At 44.1% G+C, this 20,000-nt stretch overlaps 2 protein-coding genes across 2 annotated transcripts in view; both read left to right on the forward strand.

The window, feature by feature from the left end:
• Positions 1-7,601, forward strand: part of LOC143124599 (cAMP-dependent protein kinase catalytic subunit alpha-like) — a 29,265-nt gene extending 21,664 nt beyond the window's left edge. The window contains exons 9-10 of the mRNA XM_076286252.1: positions 4,922-5,086; positions 5,398-7,601. Coding sequence (XP_076142367.1) covers positions 4,922-5,086; positions 5,398-5,523 — 291 coding nt within the window. The 3' untranslated portion in view covers positions 5,524-7,601. The remainder of the gene's footprint in view (positions 1-4,921; positions 5,087-5,397) is intronic.
• A 640-nt stretch (positions 7,602-8,241) lies between these two features.
• Positions 8,242-20,000, forward strand: part of samd1b (sterile alpha motif domain containing 1b) — a 24,627-nt gene continuing 12,868 nt past the window's right edge. Inside the window, exons 1-3 of the mRNA XM_076286262.1 lie at positions 8,242-9,589; positions 11,561-11,849; positions 19,898-19,989. Coding sequence (XP_076142377.1) covers positions 8,357-9,589; positions 11,561-11,849; positions 19,898-19,989 — 1,614 coding nt within the window. The 5' untranslated portion in view covers positions 8,242-8,356. The remainder of the gene's footprint in view (positions 9,590-11,560; positions 11,850-19,897; positions 19,990-20,000) is intronic.

A 20,000-nucleotide genomic window follows, 5' to 3' on the forward strand; every position in this document is an offset into this window, starting at 1 on the left:
TGAAGTGAGTTGAAGTTGGAGGTTGAAGGTCAAATGTCAAGGTCAAAAACACTTTGAGTATGATATCTCAAGAATGCCATGTCACACAAGATTCAAATTTGGTTACTCCAGAAGCACCTTTGCAGGTATCACAATTACCCTACCAACCAGCTAGCAGCAAGCTCAACAGCCCCACCAACACCCTAACCAGCAGATTGCATCCCCTCATGTAATTCCTCGGAATTGCATTTCTTGTTCCTTTTGTATTTTAACAATATCACATTTTATATAATCCTGTGTAACCACATGAATGCATTTAAGTAATGTCAGTGGCAGCATTGGAGAAAAAAAGGTTCTTTGTTTGGTAGAATATGAGATAGATAGATAGATAGATACTTTATTGATCCCCAAAGGGAAATTCAAGATGTATGTGTGTGTGTGTGTGTTTGTGTGTGTGTGAGAGAGAGAGAGAAGAGAAAGAAGAAATGCTTACAGCTGCAAGGAATCTACCTTTTGGTAAAGATGGCAACACCACAAAGTACCACCATCTGATTAACTGCTACGATCGTTTATCATTTCGGACTTCAGACACTTAACAAAGTGCAGGTCGTTGACATTTCCGTTTAACAGCCAATCAAAGTTCACCCCTCCCCTTTGTGCTCCAGAGGCAGTGTGTTTGGCTGAAGTTGCATATGGACCCTTTCAAGAGAGTTCCATTATCAGCATCATAGTTGGCCCCACAAGACTTCCGTTTTAACATTCCATATGTTATCTTAATGCAGAGGAAGTAGATTGGGGCCCAAATAGAATGTTCAAGCATTGTTTTTGTTTACCTTGTTGAAAGGATCTATAGTGTAGTCTGAGTCACTTCCTCATTTACTGGCCGAGGCCTGAACCAAAGTCCTTTTAGGCAAGTCCCTCCACTCGGCGGGCATATTGTAACACTTTTCAGGCACTTATCGGGCATCTATTTCAGGCAGAACTGCGTGTGGAAGCAAGGCTTCACGAATCATGACACATCAATCTCGCTCCAGCTGCGAGATCACAACACATGATTGGCACGATGTATTCACAATATACCACATGATTGGCATGATACTGTATATTCACATGTGAACTTTTGGCGGCAGAAGCGGCGGGATATGTGTAGACGACTGCCATGTTTGCGTTACGAACTAACCCCATGCATTTCTATGAGAGATTCTTAGAGTGCTGTGTCTTCTCATTAGAAAGCCTCTGCCTGAGCACAGTCTGTACTGACTTTTGTTTTTTTACCAGAAGTGGAATGGCTTATAATCAAGACCTGCACCTTTAATACTCTCTGGGGCTAATGGTTAATGAAACTAGCATATCCTTTCAGGTCATTTGGTCAGGCATGTGTCAGGAACCCAGTGGTTCAATTTTTATGGGTATGACTTTAAAGGAATTTGGCCTGTCGGAAAGCACAGGCTAATGGAATATGCTTATTTTTTATTGGCTTCATGTCCGTGTGTGTGTGTGTGTGGGAGAGAGAGAGAGAGAGAGATACATGGTGGGAGAAAGAGAGGCTAAATGAGTAATCTACAAAATTTTGTAAATTAACAAACAAATGTAAAATGCAAATGTAATTTTGTGCGTATGTGTGTGTATCTGAGTGTGTCTGTGCCTGTGTGTGTGCATCTGTAAGCCCAATTTGGTCTGAAAACATTACACATTCTAAATGCTCCCCTCTCAAAAAAAGCATGCAATTGATGGTAGAAGCGGGCAATTGATCAGACAGCAATAATCAAACTGACATACTGGCCATCCTGTCCCCTTGGATCCACGTACATACTGATAGAACATAGAGCACATCTATAGGAGTACAGAACAAGGGTTTACAAACAAATGACAACAACCAATTGGAATGCTTTTGACAGTCCACATCCACAATGTATTTTTGTAGTAATATTTCCCTTATCAGGGGGGCCCACGTCGCGGGGGGGGCAGGGGCGCCCGCGTCGCAAGGGGTTGGGGGGGTCCTGGCTCATGCACTGTAGAACGGTTTCGGGAGGCCCTGCTTGGAAAAGTGTGAGAATCCCTGAGTTAGACAGACACTTAGTTAGACAGAGACACCATCACATTTGGGGCTATCTTCACAGTGTCTTTATTCTGATTTCAGAGGAATGTGTGTAGTTCTGGTGCAGTGGGTGCTGTCAGTTAGACTGATACATATGACTAGTGAGAGATACGATCACAGTTGGGGCTATTTTTAGTTTTTTCTTATTCTATTTTATGCATGATGTCTTATATGTATTTTACTTATTATAATTATATCTTTTTTCTACCTCTTTTTCTTTTTTGTCTGCTCCTTTTACTTTTATTTTTGAGTTAAATGTCCTCTGTGTGTGAAATGCACCATATAAATACACATGCCTTGCCTATAAAATTGAGTTTTTTGTTTGTTTGTTTTCCGGCCACCTCGTTGGGTTCTAACACTTGGGAAGTAGAGTTGAGTTCTAACACTTGGGGCCTAACACTTGGAGCCTGACAAGAGAAAGAAGTAGAGTTGGGTTCTAACACTTGGGGCCTGACAAGAGAAAGAAGTAGAGTTGGGTTCTAACACTTGGAGCCTGACAAGAGAAAGAAGTAGAGTTGGGTTCTAACACTTGGAGCCTGACAAGAGAAAGAAGTAGAGTTGGGTTCTAACACTTGGAGCCTGACAAGAGAAAGAAGTAGAGTTGGGTTCTAACACTTGGAGCCTGACAAGAGAAAGAAGTAGAGTTGGGTTCTAACACTTGGGGCCTGACAAGAGAAAGAAGTAGAGTTGGGTTCTAACACTTGGGGCCTGACAAGAGAAAGAAGTAGAGTTGGGTTGTTCCTCCCCTCTTCTCCAACGGGGTGCAAGCTTGTTTCAGTGTTGGTTCCTTTACACAAGGGTGTAAGCTATGTGGATCGGCTCTGACCCATATCGGCCTGTGACTTTCCCATGCAAGCCAGAAGCAGTCCTTAGCGTTAAACCTTCAATGATTCACCAATGTGGTGAAATCAAAGACCCATTTCATTTTCATTATTTCGTTAGTTTATTGTGTTCCAGGACTACCCCCCCCCCCCCCCCCCCCACACACACACACACACACACACACAAACAATTGGTGTCTAGCCTTTTTTACTTTGCTTTTTTTTTTTACTGTGAGAATTTTTAGTGGTGGTGGGGGCTGGTTTCTTGTTCTAAGTGGTAGCAGGTTTCAACATCCCCACGGTTGCATTCATCTTTAATTATTTAACAGACAGTTTTCAGTTTTAGTTGAGTCCCTAAAGAATTGGTTTACCTTTTCCTCAATTTTTTTTTTTTCTGGTTTGCTATGAAACCAAAATGGCCTTTCTGCCAGCTGGTGCACAGGGCTGTTGCAGATTGATTTTAGATCAACTCCATTCTAACAATCCATTCTATCTCGATGTAAACAGGAGTGAAATATATCAAACTGACACATGGGCTACATAGGACCCCTTCTACAAACCAAATACAACACATTGAATTGTAATGCTTAAATGCTTTTTCTAAATTGGGCGTTGGGCGCTAGATTAATTGGCGTGTGTGTCTGCCTATGCGTGAGTGCGTCCCTGTGAGTGAGTGAGTGTATGTACCGTAAGTATGGGGTTTTTTTTTCGACATAGTGATCAACAAACACAGTCGATGAACTGGCTTAAAGGCTTCAATCTTGTAGTAATCGTCTAGCAGCAGTAGGGAGTTTTGGTCTACAATTAGCGAGCTAACCGCCTAAAATTTGTGTAAAGATATTGCAGACACTACTACTGCGCCAGCTGGTATTGGTGAAAATGCATATTGATGTCTTTTGGCAGTTCATTTGGTAAGGTGGTGCTATGAAAGCTCTTTGTGACATTTGTGTGCATTTGTGTACTTTAACATAGCTGGATTCCTGAATAGCTAGTGGGAAAACAGTTATGTATCTACCTATCCTATACATTACTATAGGCTACCATCAATATGAAACAGTTATGTACCTACCTATCCTATACATCAGTGTTTTTCAACCTTTTTTGTGCCACGGCACACTTTTGACACTTAAAATGTCCCACAGCACACTAACATCGTGTGTGAAGATAAAATAAACATACCATAGCCTAAAATTTCAAATAATACAAAGATATGGCCTTATTATGGCTTCTATGCAAGACCTGCTCAATAAAACAAGCACCCTCTGTTTCATTTGTAAGTGACTATATCTAATTTAATTGCTGTTATGAACTGGATATGTGATGATTCTGTGAATACTGGATATGGGGCCCCCGTTGTACAATGCCTGCATACCACAAATAGTGCAATCATACAATCAATGAAAGCATGTGGTTATAAATTATTTGATGCAACAGTTGCTTTTCTGGACCAGTGAGTGACATTTGGGTAATTTTCAGTGTATCTACCTATGCTATACATTACTATAGGCTACCATCAATATGAAGCAGTTATGTATCTACCTATCCTATACATTACTATAGGCTACCATCAATATGAAGCAGTTACATATCTACCTATCCTATACATTACTATAGGCTACCATCAATATGAAGCTGAAGATGACACTGACACCAGGCCAACTGTTGCATAGCTTTAAAGATGGCGGCCAGGGGTGTCCTTCAGTCTACGGTTCCATGAGATATAGAACCAGGAATTCATACTTTGTAAAACATTGACAGTCAGAACACAGAACACTGCTACAGAACTGAATGAATCCCATTTAAAGATGGCGGTTAGGGGGTTCCGTGAATCTATGGTTCCACATTAGTTTTTAAGGAGGTTTGGTCACCAGTCCCAGCACCCTGCTGCAGAACTGATTGAATCCCTTTGTGAGGTAACATTGCTGTGGTCTGAAGAAGTTATTTGCACTGCAAGAATGTGAAATCCAAATAAGAGGTTCCCAAATCAAGGCATTTTTTTTTGTCTTTACTCCTGTCTTCACAGGTCCGCTTCCCTTCCCACTTCAGTTCGGACCTGAAGGACCTTCTCCGGAACCTTCTGCAGGTGGACCTGACCAAGCGCTATGGCAACCTCAAGAACGGCGTCAGCGACATTAAGGGCCACAAGTGGTTCGCCACCACCGACTGGATCGCCATCTATCAGAAGAGGGTGAGTTACGTGTGTGTGTGTGTGTGTGTGTGAGAGAGAGAGAGAGAGAGAGAGAGAGAGAGAGAGAGAGAGAGAGAGAGAGAGAGAGAGAGAGAGAGAGTGTATGTCTGTGTCTATGTGTGGCTGTGTCTATGCTTAAATGAGGGCTTTATGTTTGTGTACTATGGGTATATTGACACATTTCTAACTATATGTGTTTCTGTGTGTGTGCATGTGTATGTGTGTGTTTATGGGTGCATGTGTGTGTGCACATGTGCTTCTGTGTGTTTTTTTTTATGGGTGTGTGTGTGTGTGTGTGTGTGCGTGTGTAGGTGGAGGCCCCATTTGTTCCCAAGTGCAAAGGCCCCGGCGACACCAGCAACTTTGACGACTATGACGAGGAAGAGATCCGAGTCTCATTCACTGAGAAGTGCTCCAAGGAGTTTGCCGAGTTCTGAGTTCTTATTGGGTTGGGGGGTGGTGGGGGGGGGGTGTTAGGATGAGAGTGGGTGATGTTGCCTGTCTGAATCACAACCAGAGAGGTCCAGCAGAACCGACAACAAGCCTCTCCAGTCTCCTGAAAAAAGAAGACAGCAGTGTTGCCTTTTTATATATTTTCTTTCTTTCTTTTTTGTCATCTTTTGTGTCTTAAATCACTATATATATTTACAGGAAGCAGAGCTTTGGCTCATTCAGACAAATGATAACATTTACTCCCGCACATACATCTACAGAATCTCTCACTATGAGCCCAACTACAGTCTTACCTATGCGGAGCTTAATCACCATCTGACACCTGTGAAGGTTAACGTGTCCGGTGGAGATCACGGCAGCTCTCTACGCACTTACATTCTTTATAAGTCACGCCCACTTTTACCTGCTCGCTGTTATGCGAACTTGTCCATGTCGGACAGGTGGCCCGCCCATCTGACCAAAGCAATACCGAGCCAAACGCACATTGTTGTTGTTGTTGTCGTCGTTTTTTTCACTTACACTGTCGACATTCTGATAAATAATTATCTATGTGCATTACGAAGTTTGAGCATTTCTGACGATAGTATTAAGATATGTTTTTAGTCACCGATTATTATCTTGATTCTGTTATAAGGCCTTCAGTCCTATTTAGGTTATTTTTCTCCGTGCATTGTTTGTGTGTGTGTGTGGGCTACTGAGGTAGATATGGTGACTGATTTGATGCCTTCTTTGGTTTGATCATGTCCTCTGTGCCATAGTCTGTATAATGGTCATCTGAAATGTATTTCCCTCTTGTGAATGCAGCTACCTTCCGAAGGGTTCACGAGGTCTGTGTGCGAACTGTCCTTGAGTCAGTGGATCGCTTACTTGTCTACTTCAAATTTCCAGGGTCAGACAACCATGCGACGTGGCGAAGCCAAGGTCACAAATCGATACCCTCTATAAACGTTTACATGGCGCACAGATAGACCTACCATATCACCAAAATGTGTTTTACGCTACTGCTAGAATTATCAGGCCCTTTTAATTTTTTTTTTTTCCTGTTTGTTTCTGCATCGCATGTGTGCAGAGACTAGGCTACCGTACAGAATTTGCCATAGCTAGACGACATTTTAGTAGGCTATTAAACTTGAGGAGAGGATGTTGTTGTGCATCGGACTACTCTGCAGATGTCCGTCCAATTAAAATAAACAAATAAATATAAAGTGCAGCGGGAAGCTGTTTCAGCTTTAGTCTATAGAGGCTGCCTGAAAGCGATATTTTAACATGGACTAGACCGCTTGCCGTCTTTGTCGGTCACAGCTGATGAAGAGGGCTATCCGTACACTCAAACAACGACTTTCCATGTCCTCTCCCCGCGTTCGCTCGCGCATGTGTGTGTGGAGCCTATAGCCCACAACGAAGACGCCGCGAGTGTTGTAGCGCTCCGTTGCATAACTTCTGACAACAGGGTGCCGCTGGACTGTAGTCGCCCCTCCCCCCTTTTTTACTTCCCAAACCTCAACCTCAGCCCCTCCAGCGCAACAAACGCATGTCATTAATCTGGCTGAGCGAAAGGCCCCGGAGACGACAACCCCCGCGGCGCGCCCCCGATTCATAGCCTACAGTGACTGACTGTCCTGCGTCACATCATCGCCGTGATCACAACGTGCGCTTGGTCAACAAAAAATGTGACGGCGATCACGCTGGTACACACACCTTTGATCGGTGTGTGTGAGAGAGAGAGGCTGCCACCGTGCTGGGGGGTCGGTCTGGGCAAACAGTCCATCAATGATTAGTCGACGTTTTGTTTTTGTGTTGAATTCCACGTGGTCGTGATTTCACCTGAGTTAAGCACACGCACTAGGATTATAAAGTGCTTTGTATAAGATAAAGTTTTTAGTTTATTGTTTGGTTAAGTCGGTAAGGTCAGTTGCCGTGATGCTAGGCCCACTTATTTCCCAAAACGGGTAAAACGTTGACTTGCATCTGTCGCACTTTTGGGGCGGGACACTAACTGACCCCATCGAGTAGCCTACTATTTTATTTGAACACCCTCTTTGGGATGCGTCCCAAGACACAGCGTATGTATGGCTGGGGGGGGGGGGGGGGGCGTGTGTGTGCGTGCGTGCGTTAAAAACAGAATACAACGATATGTAGTATTTTACAAACACGTATCATTCCAATAAAGTTTTACTTGTTAAAATATGACGTTATCTGTTGCGTGTTTGTTGTATGGTAATGTGACTATGAACACTACGCTTATCAGACGATTTGATGCGTTTGTCATGAAACTGTAAAGCCAAGGGCAGATACTCATCTGAGCACCGAAGGCATCACAGATGATAATAATTCAAATAAAACCGAATGGTAACATGATTAAGGCAGACAACTATGCTCCATTATATATTGGACATCAACATTTAGCCTTCAAAATTCAGCCTGTCATGGTTGGGTTTGTGGTTGCTTGACCATTTGATGAGAAGCAAGATATATTTCGTATAAAATTTCAGACCGATTCCTTTTCTGATGCAAGAATATCGAGGTCAGTGAATATTGGGGCTGAGGATTGAGCCTGAACAAAAGACGGCGTGGTAAGGTGCGCAAAAATTTGTTATCTCCGCAATACTACCTTAAACAGCATTGCCGCGCTGAGTGCGTCCCTTTTTTCTCTGTCAGTCCACCTTAAGCGCACATCGTGGCCAACGCAGGCGTACAGCAGGCTGCTTCCGCTTCATTCCTAGCCGGGCTCGGAGCGGATCGGAGCTTTCAGCGTCACTTCGGAGACAACAAAACCGAGACGCTCGGGCCAAACCCAACGAAACCCACTCGGAAAACATGTCAGAACCCAAATACCGCGACTGGATTTTGGAGACTATCGATTCGCTGCGGTCTCGAAAAGCCAGACCGGACCTTGAGAGGATATGTCGAATGGTCCGAAGGAGACACGGGTCAGACCCAGATCGCACCCGTGCAGAACTGGAGAAACTGATCCAAGAACAGACAGTGCTTAAAGTTAGCTACAAGGGCTCGATTTCCTACCGGAACGCCGCGAAAGTGCAAAGGAAAAGCCGAAAAAAGAGTGAGCTCACGCCCGACCGCAGTAGCGGCAGCGGCGAGTCACTGGGCGAACAAGCCAAACACGCCACTTTCAACAACAACGGCGACAGCGCGCACAGCCTCACGGACCAAGAGGAGTTTGGAGACAAGGACCCCGACTCCACGGAGGCGAGGCAGAACCTTGACCCCCACCCCCCGGCCCAAGCCCAAGCCCCAGCCCCAGTCGCCGTGTCGGAGAAGAGCGAAACGGTTTTGCCTCAGACTAGCGGAAACAGTTGTGTCAGTTGTGGCGCAACGGACTGCACTGTCGGGAGCGGCTGTGGCGTGAAAGCAAGTGCACCGAAAGACAAGAGATTAATGCCACAAGCTGGAGGGGACTGCAACTCGGCCGACTGCTCGAAAGACACGAAGAAGGACGACGTGTGTGATGCCGCGAGTCAACACAACACCAAGTCAACAGCAGCAGCAGCAGCGCGAGAGGAGACGCACTCGCCTAGCCGCGAGGACAACGGAGATAAGGCAAAGAAAACTTGCACGAGTGCTAGTTCGAGCAGCAGCAGTGGCGGCGGTGGTGATGTCGGCAACAATAATCACCTCAGCCGAAAACTGCAACCGACGCTCAAACCCAAACTCCGCGCCGCTGTCGGCCCAACGAAGGGGCCGAGCGAGGGCGAAGCATCGGACCAAGCCAGCGCCGATTTGGGTGACCGGCTGGTGGAGTCCGTACGAAGTCTGACGGAGCGGAGTCGGGCGTCCGCGGCAACACCACGGGCCCCCACGCCGCTAGGTCTGAAGGAGATCCTCGGCTACCTCAGCACGCAGAGCGGCCTCGGCGAGGAGAAGCTGACCCGCAGCCGAGTCAAAGCCGTGCTGGAGCGAGAGGTGGCGAGGGGTCGCCTCCGACGGACCCACCTCGGCCACATAGCCCTGCCTACGAGGGGGATGGGGGCCGCCAAGCCATCCGCGAGACTTCTGAAGAGCGCACTGCAGGACAGACAGCTCGCGAAGAAGGTAACTTAATATTATATACACGTCCCGAGCTCGGCACGGTGTTACACCCTGTCTGTCCTTAAATAAATGATGACACACCTCTTCATTTCTTAATGGCAAAGACACGGACACGTTCGCACCGTCTGATTTCCGTCACTGTCTTTCCTTTCTGTTTTCCGTCAATAACTAACCTGCCTCACATGCAAACTATTTTCATGGCGCGGCTGTAGGCCTGACCCACGTCAGTATCGGTTTAAAGGGACGTCTATGGATGTGAGTGAGTGTGTCTGTGTGTGAACAGAACGGGTGGCTCACGAGCTGACTGGGCTCTGGGGAGCGGTGGGTCGAGCGAAAAAAAAGAAAGAAAAAAGGGGAAAAAACCGACACCAAACATGCTCGCTTTGCAAGACACGCAACTGTAGGCTGTGTGTGTGTGTGCGAGAGCGATCAGTCAGTTTTGATTCAGTGTGTTTGTGTGTGTGTGTGTGTGTGTGTGTGTGTGTAATTGAGACAGAGAGAGAGAGAGCACAAAAGGTGCATAGCGTGTGTGTGAGAGCTGGGGCTAGCGCCGTGCGTTCAATCTGGCGCGGCCGCTTCTCTTGTTCTGTACCAGGATCCACGCACACCCTCACACATGCGCGCGCCTCGAGGAAGAGAAAGACAGAGACGGAGAGAACATCGTTGTTAAACCCGCAGTCGAAGCAACAACGTGACTCCCTCAAGTGTCATTTATCTTCTGAGTCGTGCGCTAACGGGGTGGACTTCGACGGCGTTGCGTTGTCGTGGATGATTTGGCTGTTTTATGTCCAATTTTCGGGGGAAAGTTGTGCTGGATGTTTTTCACTAGGCGGTGTCCGTAAGTTAGAGGCGCTCCGAAGAGAAGGAGGGGTGACGGGTAGAGAGGAGGGGGCAGGCTATGAGTCTCGCGCAGATCCCGGGCGAGCCTCCGCTCTCTCAGTAGCCTACCTCGGTCATGCGAGGTAAAAAAAAAAAAAGCACGCGCGAATGGCGGAAACTCGGTGCGGGCAGAGGCGAGAGCCCTAACCGCCGATGTTGGTTTAAGCCTCTTATTTCCGTTTGTGCGACTCAATCCCACTGCCCATCTCTGCTATGTGTGTTATATCGCCGCCCCGTCCAGTTCTTATTCTCCCTTTGGTTGAACATGTTTCTTCTTTCGGTTAATGCATATTTTTGTCAAGGGGGAGGGGGGGGGGGGTAGTAGGCTATTGGCTGGAAAGGTGATAAATGAGTTGAAAATAAACGTCGCGAAGCGCTCTGACTGTGTTGTGCCAATGGAAAAAGGTGGAGCGGCTTTTGTTGCAACATTGTGTAGGTCACAGGCAGCTCGGTCCCTTGAAACGGCACGCACGCGTTGTCACAAACCCCTGGACGTAAAGAGGTCGGGACTGAGGGGAGCAATGAGGAAACGGACGTTTCAGGGGCACGCATGCCTGATTGGTGTGTGTCGATGTAAAATTATGTGTGTGTTTCGCGCTGGGCTGACATTTTTACAGTGAAAAAGATTGGTGCTGAGTAATCTCGCACGGATGACAGCGTCTCCCGTCACTCAAAACAGAAGCTAGAAGCGAAACAAAGCAGCGAAACTGCTTGTGACATTTCCCTTTCCCCACTTTATGTCTCACGCATATCACAACGACGGCCCTTTGCCCCTCTGAGTTCCATTGAACCGGGTTCAATTGATGAACTCAAGCGACGGATCACCTTGCTCGACAGCAAAGCTTCGCGCTGCCCCAATGTAAGAGCGAAGCCAGAAATCTAGTCCACCGGAGCAGCAAATAATGCACGGCTAGTTCCCAAGTCACAGTTTAAACGACCAAATAACATTACATGTTTAAGGTGTTTTTTGCTTTTGTTATAAGCGACTGCCGCTCTTTGGGCACAGTCTTCCAGATGAATTGCCATCATGCGAATTGCCATCAGAGAGTGGTGGAAAGAGACCGCAGTCTTACTGTGACTGCCGCTGATTGACAGGTGGAGCCGAAACGAGAGGAACAGACGATGGAGGTGGACAGCAAAGTGAAGGCACAGAAAAAGGATGACAAGGAAGAGGAGAAGAAAGAGAAGGAGAAAGAGAGGGAGGTGAAGAGTGAGAGGAAGGCAGAGGGAGATGAGCAGGTGCCACAGGCGAAGGTCAAGGGTCATGCCGATGCTACAGTGGCGAAAGCAGTGCCACCCCCCTCCTCTCCCACCACCACCCCGACCCCAACCCCCGCCACCCTGAACCACACTGTCAAGACAGAGACCCAGCTGAGTGATGAAGGTAAGGTGTGTGTGTGTGTGTGTGTGTGTATGTTAGGAGGATTTAATGTGGCCTTTCTATGCCTTTCCACGTCCAATGTTTTCTATGTTTTCCTTTACCATGACACTCATACTACATAACTATATGTATATATATAGAGGAGTTTTAATACGGCTTCCTCGGTGTATGCATATGTGTTATATGCTGGGTTAAGCGGATGCAGACATACCATATCCCAAAAATGAAATGATACAGCATGATCCATGCCCTTAGGCAAGGTCTGTGCTGTCTCTGCTAAATAAACAAATTCAAGCTTTTATGGTCAGACGATAGCCTAGGGAAGCCAGTCTCGAATTGTTATCAAAACGTGAGTCTTGTAACACGCCATTTGGATTTGATTATGGGGCGTGTTTCAACTGACACAGGGGGAAAATGGTTCTGCACGCAATTGGATAGACCTAACCAATCAGAGCCACGAAATATATGAATCCAGTAGGACAGAAAACATCCTTCCTCTTGACAAAAGCCTTATTTGCTGTTTTTCTGTTTGTCTTTTAATGTTATTCCGCCGTTGATGTCTTGTGCAACAGACACGATAGCGGAATCTAAACATCTTGCTTCTCCAGCATTTTTGTTGCAAACAAAATCAACTCAAGTAACTTACGATCAGTCGACGTGGACGACTACGTTACCGTTGCTCATCTGTCCATCATCGTATAAAGCCCGTCCAGACGATTTGATTGGCCCGAACACCTCTGGGTGGGGAATAGAGACTTCTCAATGGAGTGACTCCAGACCGAATTTCCGAACTCAAATGTTGTGGGCGGGGTAAATACAGGCTGGATTCTAGGCTAGTAGGGAGAGGCTGGAACTATCTAATAGAGATGTAAACAGCCTCTCACTAGTCAAAGTCCCATTCCATTGGGTAGTTAACAGTTATACAGTATGCCTAGACCCCATTGGAGCAACACTGGAGGTTTTAAGATGGAGGTTGTGCATCGTGGGAAATATAGCAACCTTTGGAAATACAACACACTGTTGAAGCTTAAACCAGGTTCGAGTTCTCAGTGTTCAAGTCCGAGTCAAGTCCAAGTCATTAAAAAAAAAAGTCAAGTCCGAGTCGAGTCCACTACTCATCCGAGTCAAGTCCGAGTTGAGTCACTATTGATCCACGTCGAGTCCGAGTCGAGTCCCTATTGATCAAGTCGAGTCCAAGTCCAGCACTAAAGTAAGCATAGCCTACATGTCGTTCCATTTTTTTCATTGCAGATGAAATCCTTAAAAGCAAAACGGACAATCTTCTGTCTCCAAGGGGTGCCATCACTTGTGTGAAAGTAGTATTGCCAAATTTCTTGGCAAACCCAATGTGTTGTATTTATTATATCGGAGAGAATACCATACCATAGCTATACTATAGCCTATAGGCCTACTCATAATAAATGAGCAATCCACATCCCAATCACACAGGCCATTAAGTCACATTATGCTGTTACTGACTGCTGACAATTGTATAGGCAGTGTTGTAGAAGTTCATACTTCAAAAGAGCTAGATGGACGTTGGAGTAGGCCTATTTTGTAAGAGGTAGTGTGGATCATAAAAGGCCATTTTTTTAAATTCTGGCTGTTAAATAGCCTACACAATTTTAGCGCAATTTGGGAGGGACAGAAACAGAGCAGGGCCCGTCTTGGTAGCTTCTTTCTGACTCCCGTGACGTGAACACTGGCTACCCGCAACTGCATAATTATATTATCACTTCACTGACACTATGGAGACATATTTCACGTCAACAATAGAGATGAAAACTAGCTTTAGGTTAACGGAGATGTAGATCATCTGCCTAATTAATTTATTTGTGCAACAGGCCGTTGCGAGATGAGTGAAATTTAAGCTGCCATCGCCATACTATTTGCTATATTCACCTGTTAGAAATAGAACACGTTTCTATTTCCTTTTTTTCGTGCAGTGGATTAGGCTATCAAATTGCTCAGTAACAGTAATCCAGTTCATTCGTGGTTTTAAATATAGGCTAGTTGTTTCTGGCCTACCCACGAGAGGTTCAGTTTGTCAGTTTCACTTGCGCAGACACGTAAGCCTACATTGACACTACATGGACACTCTACTAGGCAATTTAATGTTGTGCTTCTATATTTTATGACACCAAAATTAAGAAGTATGCTATATCTTGATCGGGAAAACGTTTAGTTTATTTTTCTTTCATCCGATAATAGCCTGCTGCAAATTAACAGACAGAAGCACGGCAGGGCACGCCCCGAATGAAAATGAATGAATGGAACCTCGCTTCTCGCGTCAGTCAGGGAAAACACTGTTCACCAAGTCACGATGATCAGCTATCCAACAGCAGTGTGTGTTGTTTAGCCTAGGCTGAGTGTAATCTTAGGTAATGTTATGTCATGTATGAGAACTAATATTGCCTGGCAATAGCCTACTACATTGAAATAGCGGCGGCCATATCTCCAGGCATTTTGGTGTTAAAGTTAACGTTAGTTTGCTTTGCATGTGAACATGATGTGACTTGCGATGTAGCCTACGACACGAAGCAGTAGCCTAACATTCCCTTGAACTAAAATGAGTATTAAGAATAATTTAGATATTAAAATCATATAGCAAATTATAGCCTAATGACATAATACAATTATAGCCTTATGATATATTACAAAAAAAAGTCGAGTCCTCGACGAGTCATCGCGAGTGCGAATGCACGAGTCCGAGTCCAAGTTCGAGTCATTCAGTGCTCAAGTCGAAGTCAAGTCACGAGTCTCTAAATTTAGCTAATGACTCGGACTCGAGTTCGAGTCTCGGACTCAAGTACTACAACACTGGCGGCTTCCCCTCTTCATTTAACAAAATTCTGTAAATGTTTTAGGAACTGAGGAGACCATTTGTTGAAGTTGATAATGAAATGCTGTCACTAATGCTCCTCCACACCGTCATAGATGTTGGGTATGGAACTGAGCACTAAACAAGTTGGATATTGGATACTTGGATAGGCCCTCTCCTCTTTAGCCCAGATGAGTCCATGATTTCCAAAAAGATTGGCAAATTTTGATTGGTCTAACCACAGGACCTTTTTTACCTCAGTCCATTTTAAACAAGCTCAGGCCCAGCTAAGATGGTGGTATTTTCTGTATCATGTCTTAATACAATTTTTGGCTGCATTTTTGGAATTGAGTATCAAACTGTGCACATAAACCAGTGTTTCTCAAAGTGTGGTCCGGGGAACACTGGTGGTCCGCAAGCCACCCCAAGTGGTCCGCAAGCAGACGTGGTAAAATATAATATAGATGAGTTGTTTGCAACATTGATCCAACTTGTATGTAAATCCAAACAGTTCTGCAACACTGCTTATGTAAGCTATGCCAGTTTAAATCATATGAATCCTCTGACACAATAAGCAAGGTGCAAAGACAATAAGCAAGGTGGTTCGGTGAGTAGGTCTGTTGTGTAATACACTGTTGAAATCTTTTTTTTTAGCTAGGTGGTCCGTGAGGGTATTTTTTTTGGTTATGTGGTCCTTGGTCTGAAAAAGTTTGAGAAACACTGACATAAACAATGGTTATCAGAGGTTTTCCTGAGCCCATACAATGACAGGTCTGGAAACAGGTCTGGTGTTGATGCAGTGCCATCTGAGGTCCAAAAGACCACGGCCATCCAATTAGTTTTTTCAGCTCTTTCCCTTGTTTCAGAAAATCCAGATTTCTCTGGATTCGCTGAATGTTTTAATTATATTATGTCCTGTAGATGATGAACTCCCCAAATACTTTACAATTTCATATTAAAAACCATTAAAATGACATTGTTTCATCATTTGTGCACATGGGTTTACACAGAGTGATGAATACCCCTACATCTTTACTTCTAAGGGAAGCCTCTCTGGGATGCTCTTTTTCATACCCAATCGAGTTGCCAGTTACCCTAATTAGTTGTGAAACATTCCTGCTTTTGTTTTCTTTATCATGACACAACTTTTCAAGCATTTTGTTACCCCCGTTCCAACTTTTTTGAAATATGATGCTGGTATCAAATTCAAAATTAACATATTTTCCATGAAATAGTCAAATTTATCATTTTCAACATTAGATATGTTGCCTGTGTCCTTTTTGCAACTAAATATGAGTTTTAAGAGATTTGCGGATAATTACATTCAGTTTTTATTCATATTTCTCAACTTTTCGTTTGGGGTTGTACTGTGGTGTGAAGTGTTTGCCAGATTTCTTATTTTTTTGCAAGTTGTCACACTTAAATGTTTCAGATCAAACAAATTTAAGTTTTAGTCAAAGATAACACAAGTAAACACAAATTGCAGTTTTTAAATGAAGGTTGTTATTATTACGGGGAAAACGAAATCCAAAACCTTCATGGCCCTGTGTGAAAAAGTGATTGCCCCCTAAACCTAATAACTGGTTGGGCCACCCTTAGCAGCAGCAACTGCAATCAAACGTTTGCGATAACTTGCAATGAGTCTTTTCATTTCATTTCATTTCAAACCTTTATTTTCCTTCTCGGGTGTACAATTGAGGGCAGCCCTCATTTTCAATGTAGCCGAGATGCAACATGAAACAATAATATAATAACAGCAACCACTGAGATCACAGCCATAAAAATAGATAAAATAAATAAGAATAGATAAAAATATAATACAGACAATCAGGTAAAACAGTTACAGACTGGGACAGGGAGGTTTGTTACTAATGATTTGAATTGACCATAAGAAACTAAATGATTTAGTTTAAATGTGCGTTGAATTGAGTTCCAAGTGGTCGGGGCTTCAAAACAAAAAGCTGACTTTCCCAACTCAGAACGAACACTGGGAACTTTAAGCTGAAGATAGTTATTTGAGCGAGTAAAATGATGACCGGAGTGCCAGTTTAACAGAGAAGATGTGTAAGGTGGAAGTTCTCCAATAAGGGATTTGTAAATGAACAGTATCCAGTGTCTAGTCCGTCTTTCTGTTAGGGATGCCCAACCAATACTGTCATATAAGATACAGTGGTGTGTATTAAATTTGGCACCTGTCACAAACCTGATAGCAGAGTGATAGACTGTGTCTAGAGCTTTAAGGGAGGATGGGGTAGCGTTCCTATAGATGACATCCCCATAATCCAGCATAGGCATAAAAACGGCTTCAACAATGCTTTTTCTGCATGACATGGGGAGGCTTGATTTCTTTCTGTACAGAAGACCAATCTTTTGCCTCAGCTTTTTGGTAAGATAGTTTATATGGAAAGAGAACTTTAGTTTTTCATCAAGCCAGATTCCCAGATACTTTTACAGCGCTGTGGAGGAATTTTGGCCCACTCATCTTTGCAGAAATGTTGTAAATCAGTCACATTGGAGGGTTTTCGAGCATGAACCGCCAAGCCACAGCATCTCAATAGGATTCAGGTCAGGACTTTGAGTAGGACACTCCAAAGTCTTAATTTTGTTTTTCTTCAGCCATTTAGAGGTGGACCTGCTGGTGTGTTTTCGATCATTGTCCTGCTACAGAACCCAAGTTCGCTTCAGCTTGAGGTCACGAACAGATGGCCAGACATTTGCCTTCTGGATTTTTTGGTAGACAGCAGAATTCATGGTTCCATTTATCACAGCAAGTCTTCCATGTCCTGAAGCAGCAAAACAGTCCCAGACCATCATACCATCACCACCATATTTACTGTTGGCATGATGTTCTTTTTCTGAAATGCGAGGTTACTTTTACGCCAGATGTAACGGGGCACACACCTTCCAAAAAGTTCAACTTTTGTCTCGTCAGTCCGCAGAGTATTTTCCCTAAAGTCTTGGGGATCATCAAGATGTTTTCAGGCAAACATGAGACTAGCCTTAAATGTTCTTTTGCTCAGCAGGGGTTTTCCTCTTGGAACTCTGCCATGCAGGCCATTTTTGTTCTCTTTCTTATGGTGGGGTCATAAACACTGAGTTTAACTGAGGCAAGTGAGGCCTGCAGTTCTTTGGATGTTGTTGTGGGGTCTTTTGTGACCCCAGTCATCATGCGCTCTTGGGGTAATTTTGGTCAGCCGGCCACTCCTGGGAAGGTTTACCACTGTTCCATGTTTTCGCCATTTGTGGATAATGACTCTCACTGTGGTTCGCTGGAGTCCCAAAGCTTTAGAAATGGCTTTATAACCTTTTCTAGACTGATAGATCTCACTTAACTTTCTTTCTCATTTGTTCCTGAATTTCTTTGGCTCTTGCATTATGTTTAGCTTTTGAGGATCTTTGTTTTGGTCTACTTCACTTTGTCAGGCAGGTCCTATTTAAGTGATTTCTTGATTGAGAACAGGTGTGGCAGTAATCAGGCCTGGGTGTGGCTAGAGATATTGAACTCAGGTGTAATAAACCACAGTTCCAACGAACGTTTGTGTACACTGTCGTAAAGTTAGTTAGTTCAAACTATACCTCTCGACCTGTAGTAAAAAGCATAGTTCCGGGAATCTTCATGTCAAAGACGTCACTGACGGCAGTTATTTGTGTGCAAATTAACAATTATAAATGGATTTAGGTTTCTGGTTGATATTTAGACTTCTAACCACCATAAATCCATATTTTAAAATGCCTTAGGCAGAAAATACATAATTTAAAAGTCAATTTACAGCCATGTGCACGACACACACCTGCAGGTAATATATAATACAAGGTGCACACTTTAATATGATCTGCACAGTAGATAGACTTATAGTTAAACAATAGTGAGAATATTGTAGTCAAAATATCTACTTCAATCTAGATCCGAACTAATGGACAGGTGACTCATATGCCGCATACACACTGCAGACTGCCAACAACCTTAACACACTGTGCCACAGATGAAGACGACGTAAACAAGTGAGCAGAGGTTAAGTAAGGGATAATGTATAGAACGCCGGTCATTACTGGGAAAATAAGTCCCGACAGGGCGAACCGGACCCCGACGCGCAGCGGAGGAGTCTTGTTCCGCCCTGAACATATACATTATCCCGCTTATTATACGGCTACTTGCCAAAACGAAATAATAAACTCCCCACGATATGACTTTAGCCTACATAACCTAGCCTATTTGTTACCGTTCATCGTGGCATTTGCTGAGAAACAAATAGTTCGCAACAACACACGCTGCTGAATTTGAATCAAACATTCTTTAGAACACAGCTGATCAACCGTCTGCTTTCACGTTTGAATGAAGTTCCAGTCCTTGCGTAGTGATATGAAAGACATTAATCAGAAGCACAAAACCTGTTGCCATTGACAGCGGTGATTAAATGCTTTGCCGGTGATTTATGTAGATTTAACATAGGCCCGAACATTGGGAAGGCCCATTCATGTGAATGGAACTTTCTGCAGCACTCTGAAGAGCCGTGTAATAAATAACAATAAAGCACACAATTGTTTTACCAGCACATTTATTAAATGACACATGTTTAAAAGTTAATTCAAAGCTGTCGTTCATTTAAGGTCAGCATCAGCCTATATAAACCAATTAATTTACTTCATGACCCTGAATGAAAAAAAACAAACAAAAACAGGTGATTCACAGATTAAACTAAAGTAATCCATCATTAGGTCATCAGGTGTGCCAGTCCATATGTTACTATACGTCATTAACCACCTTAGTCCAGACTACTAAAGTTTGGTAACTTAGATGTTGGTTAATTAAACAATGCAATGCATGGTACCATGTTAGTAAAAAGCTAACCTCCGTAGTTGTACGGGAAACACACCCCAGAACGGTATGAAGTGTGAAAGATAAACAGAACTGTATGAAGTGTTTCCTGGACACATTGCTGGCCCTGGTTTGTGACAGTGGTGGGAAATGAATGTGTCAAAGTGATGGTTGGACAGCAGGATAGCCTGACAGACCTCCAGGGCACCATAATGTAAAGCTTTGAATATTGGTTCAGTGAACAAGTGTGTCAGTTCAATTCAATTCAGATAGGTGTGTTGGCAATGGCTTTTCGTGTGCAGTGTTGTCAAAGCACATTGTTACATTTAAAGCAAAAGAGAGACAACAACCAACGATCAAGGTTTGAATATTGGTTCAATAATCTCTCTCTCCCTCCTTCTCCCTCTCTCTCAGTGGTGGAGCAAAGTGTGTCTCAGGCAGAGGCCAGGCAGGTGGAGGAGGAAGAACAAATGGACACAACTGACCAGCAACCCCCAGACACACAGGTAACACACAC

This window comes from Alosa pseudoharengus, unplaced genomic scaffold, assembly GCF_046254945.1.
Source record: "Alosa pseudoharengus isolate Yale_2024_CS ecotype anadromous, Long Island Sound unplaced genomic scaffold, YU_APseudo_1.1 YU_APseudo_1.1_scf_1, whole genome shotgun sequence".
Classification (NCBI taxonomy): Eukaryota; Metazoa; Chordata; class Actinopteri; order Clupeiformes; family Clupeidae; genus Alosa; species Alosa pseudoharengus.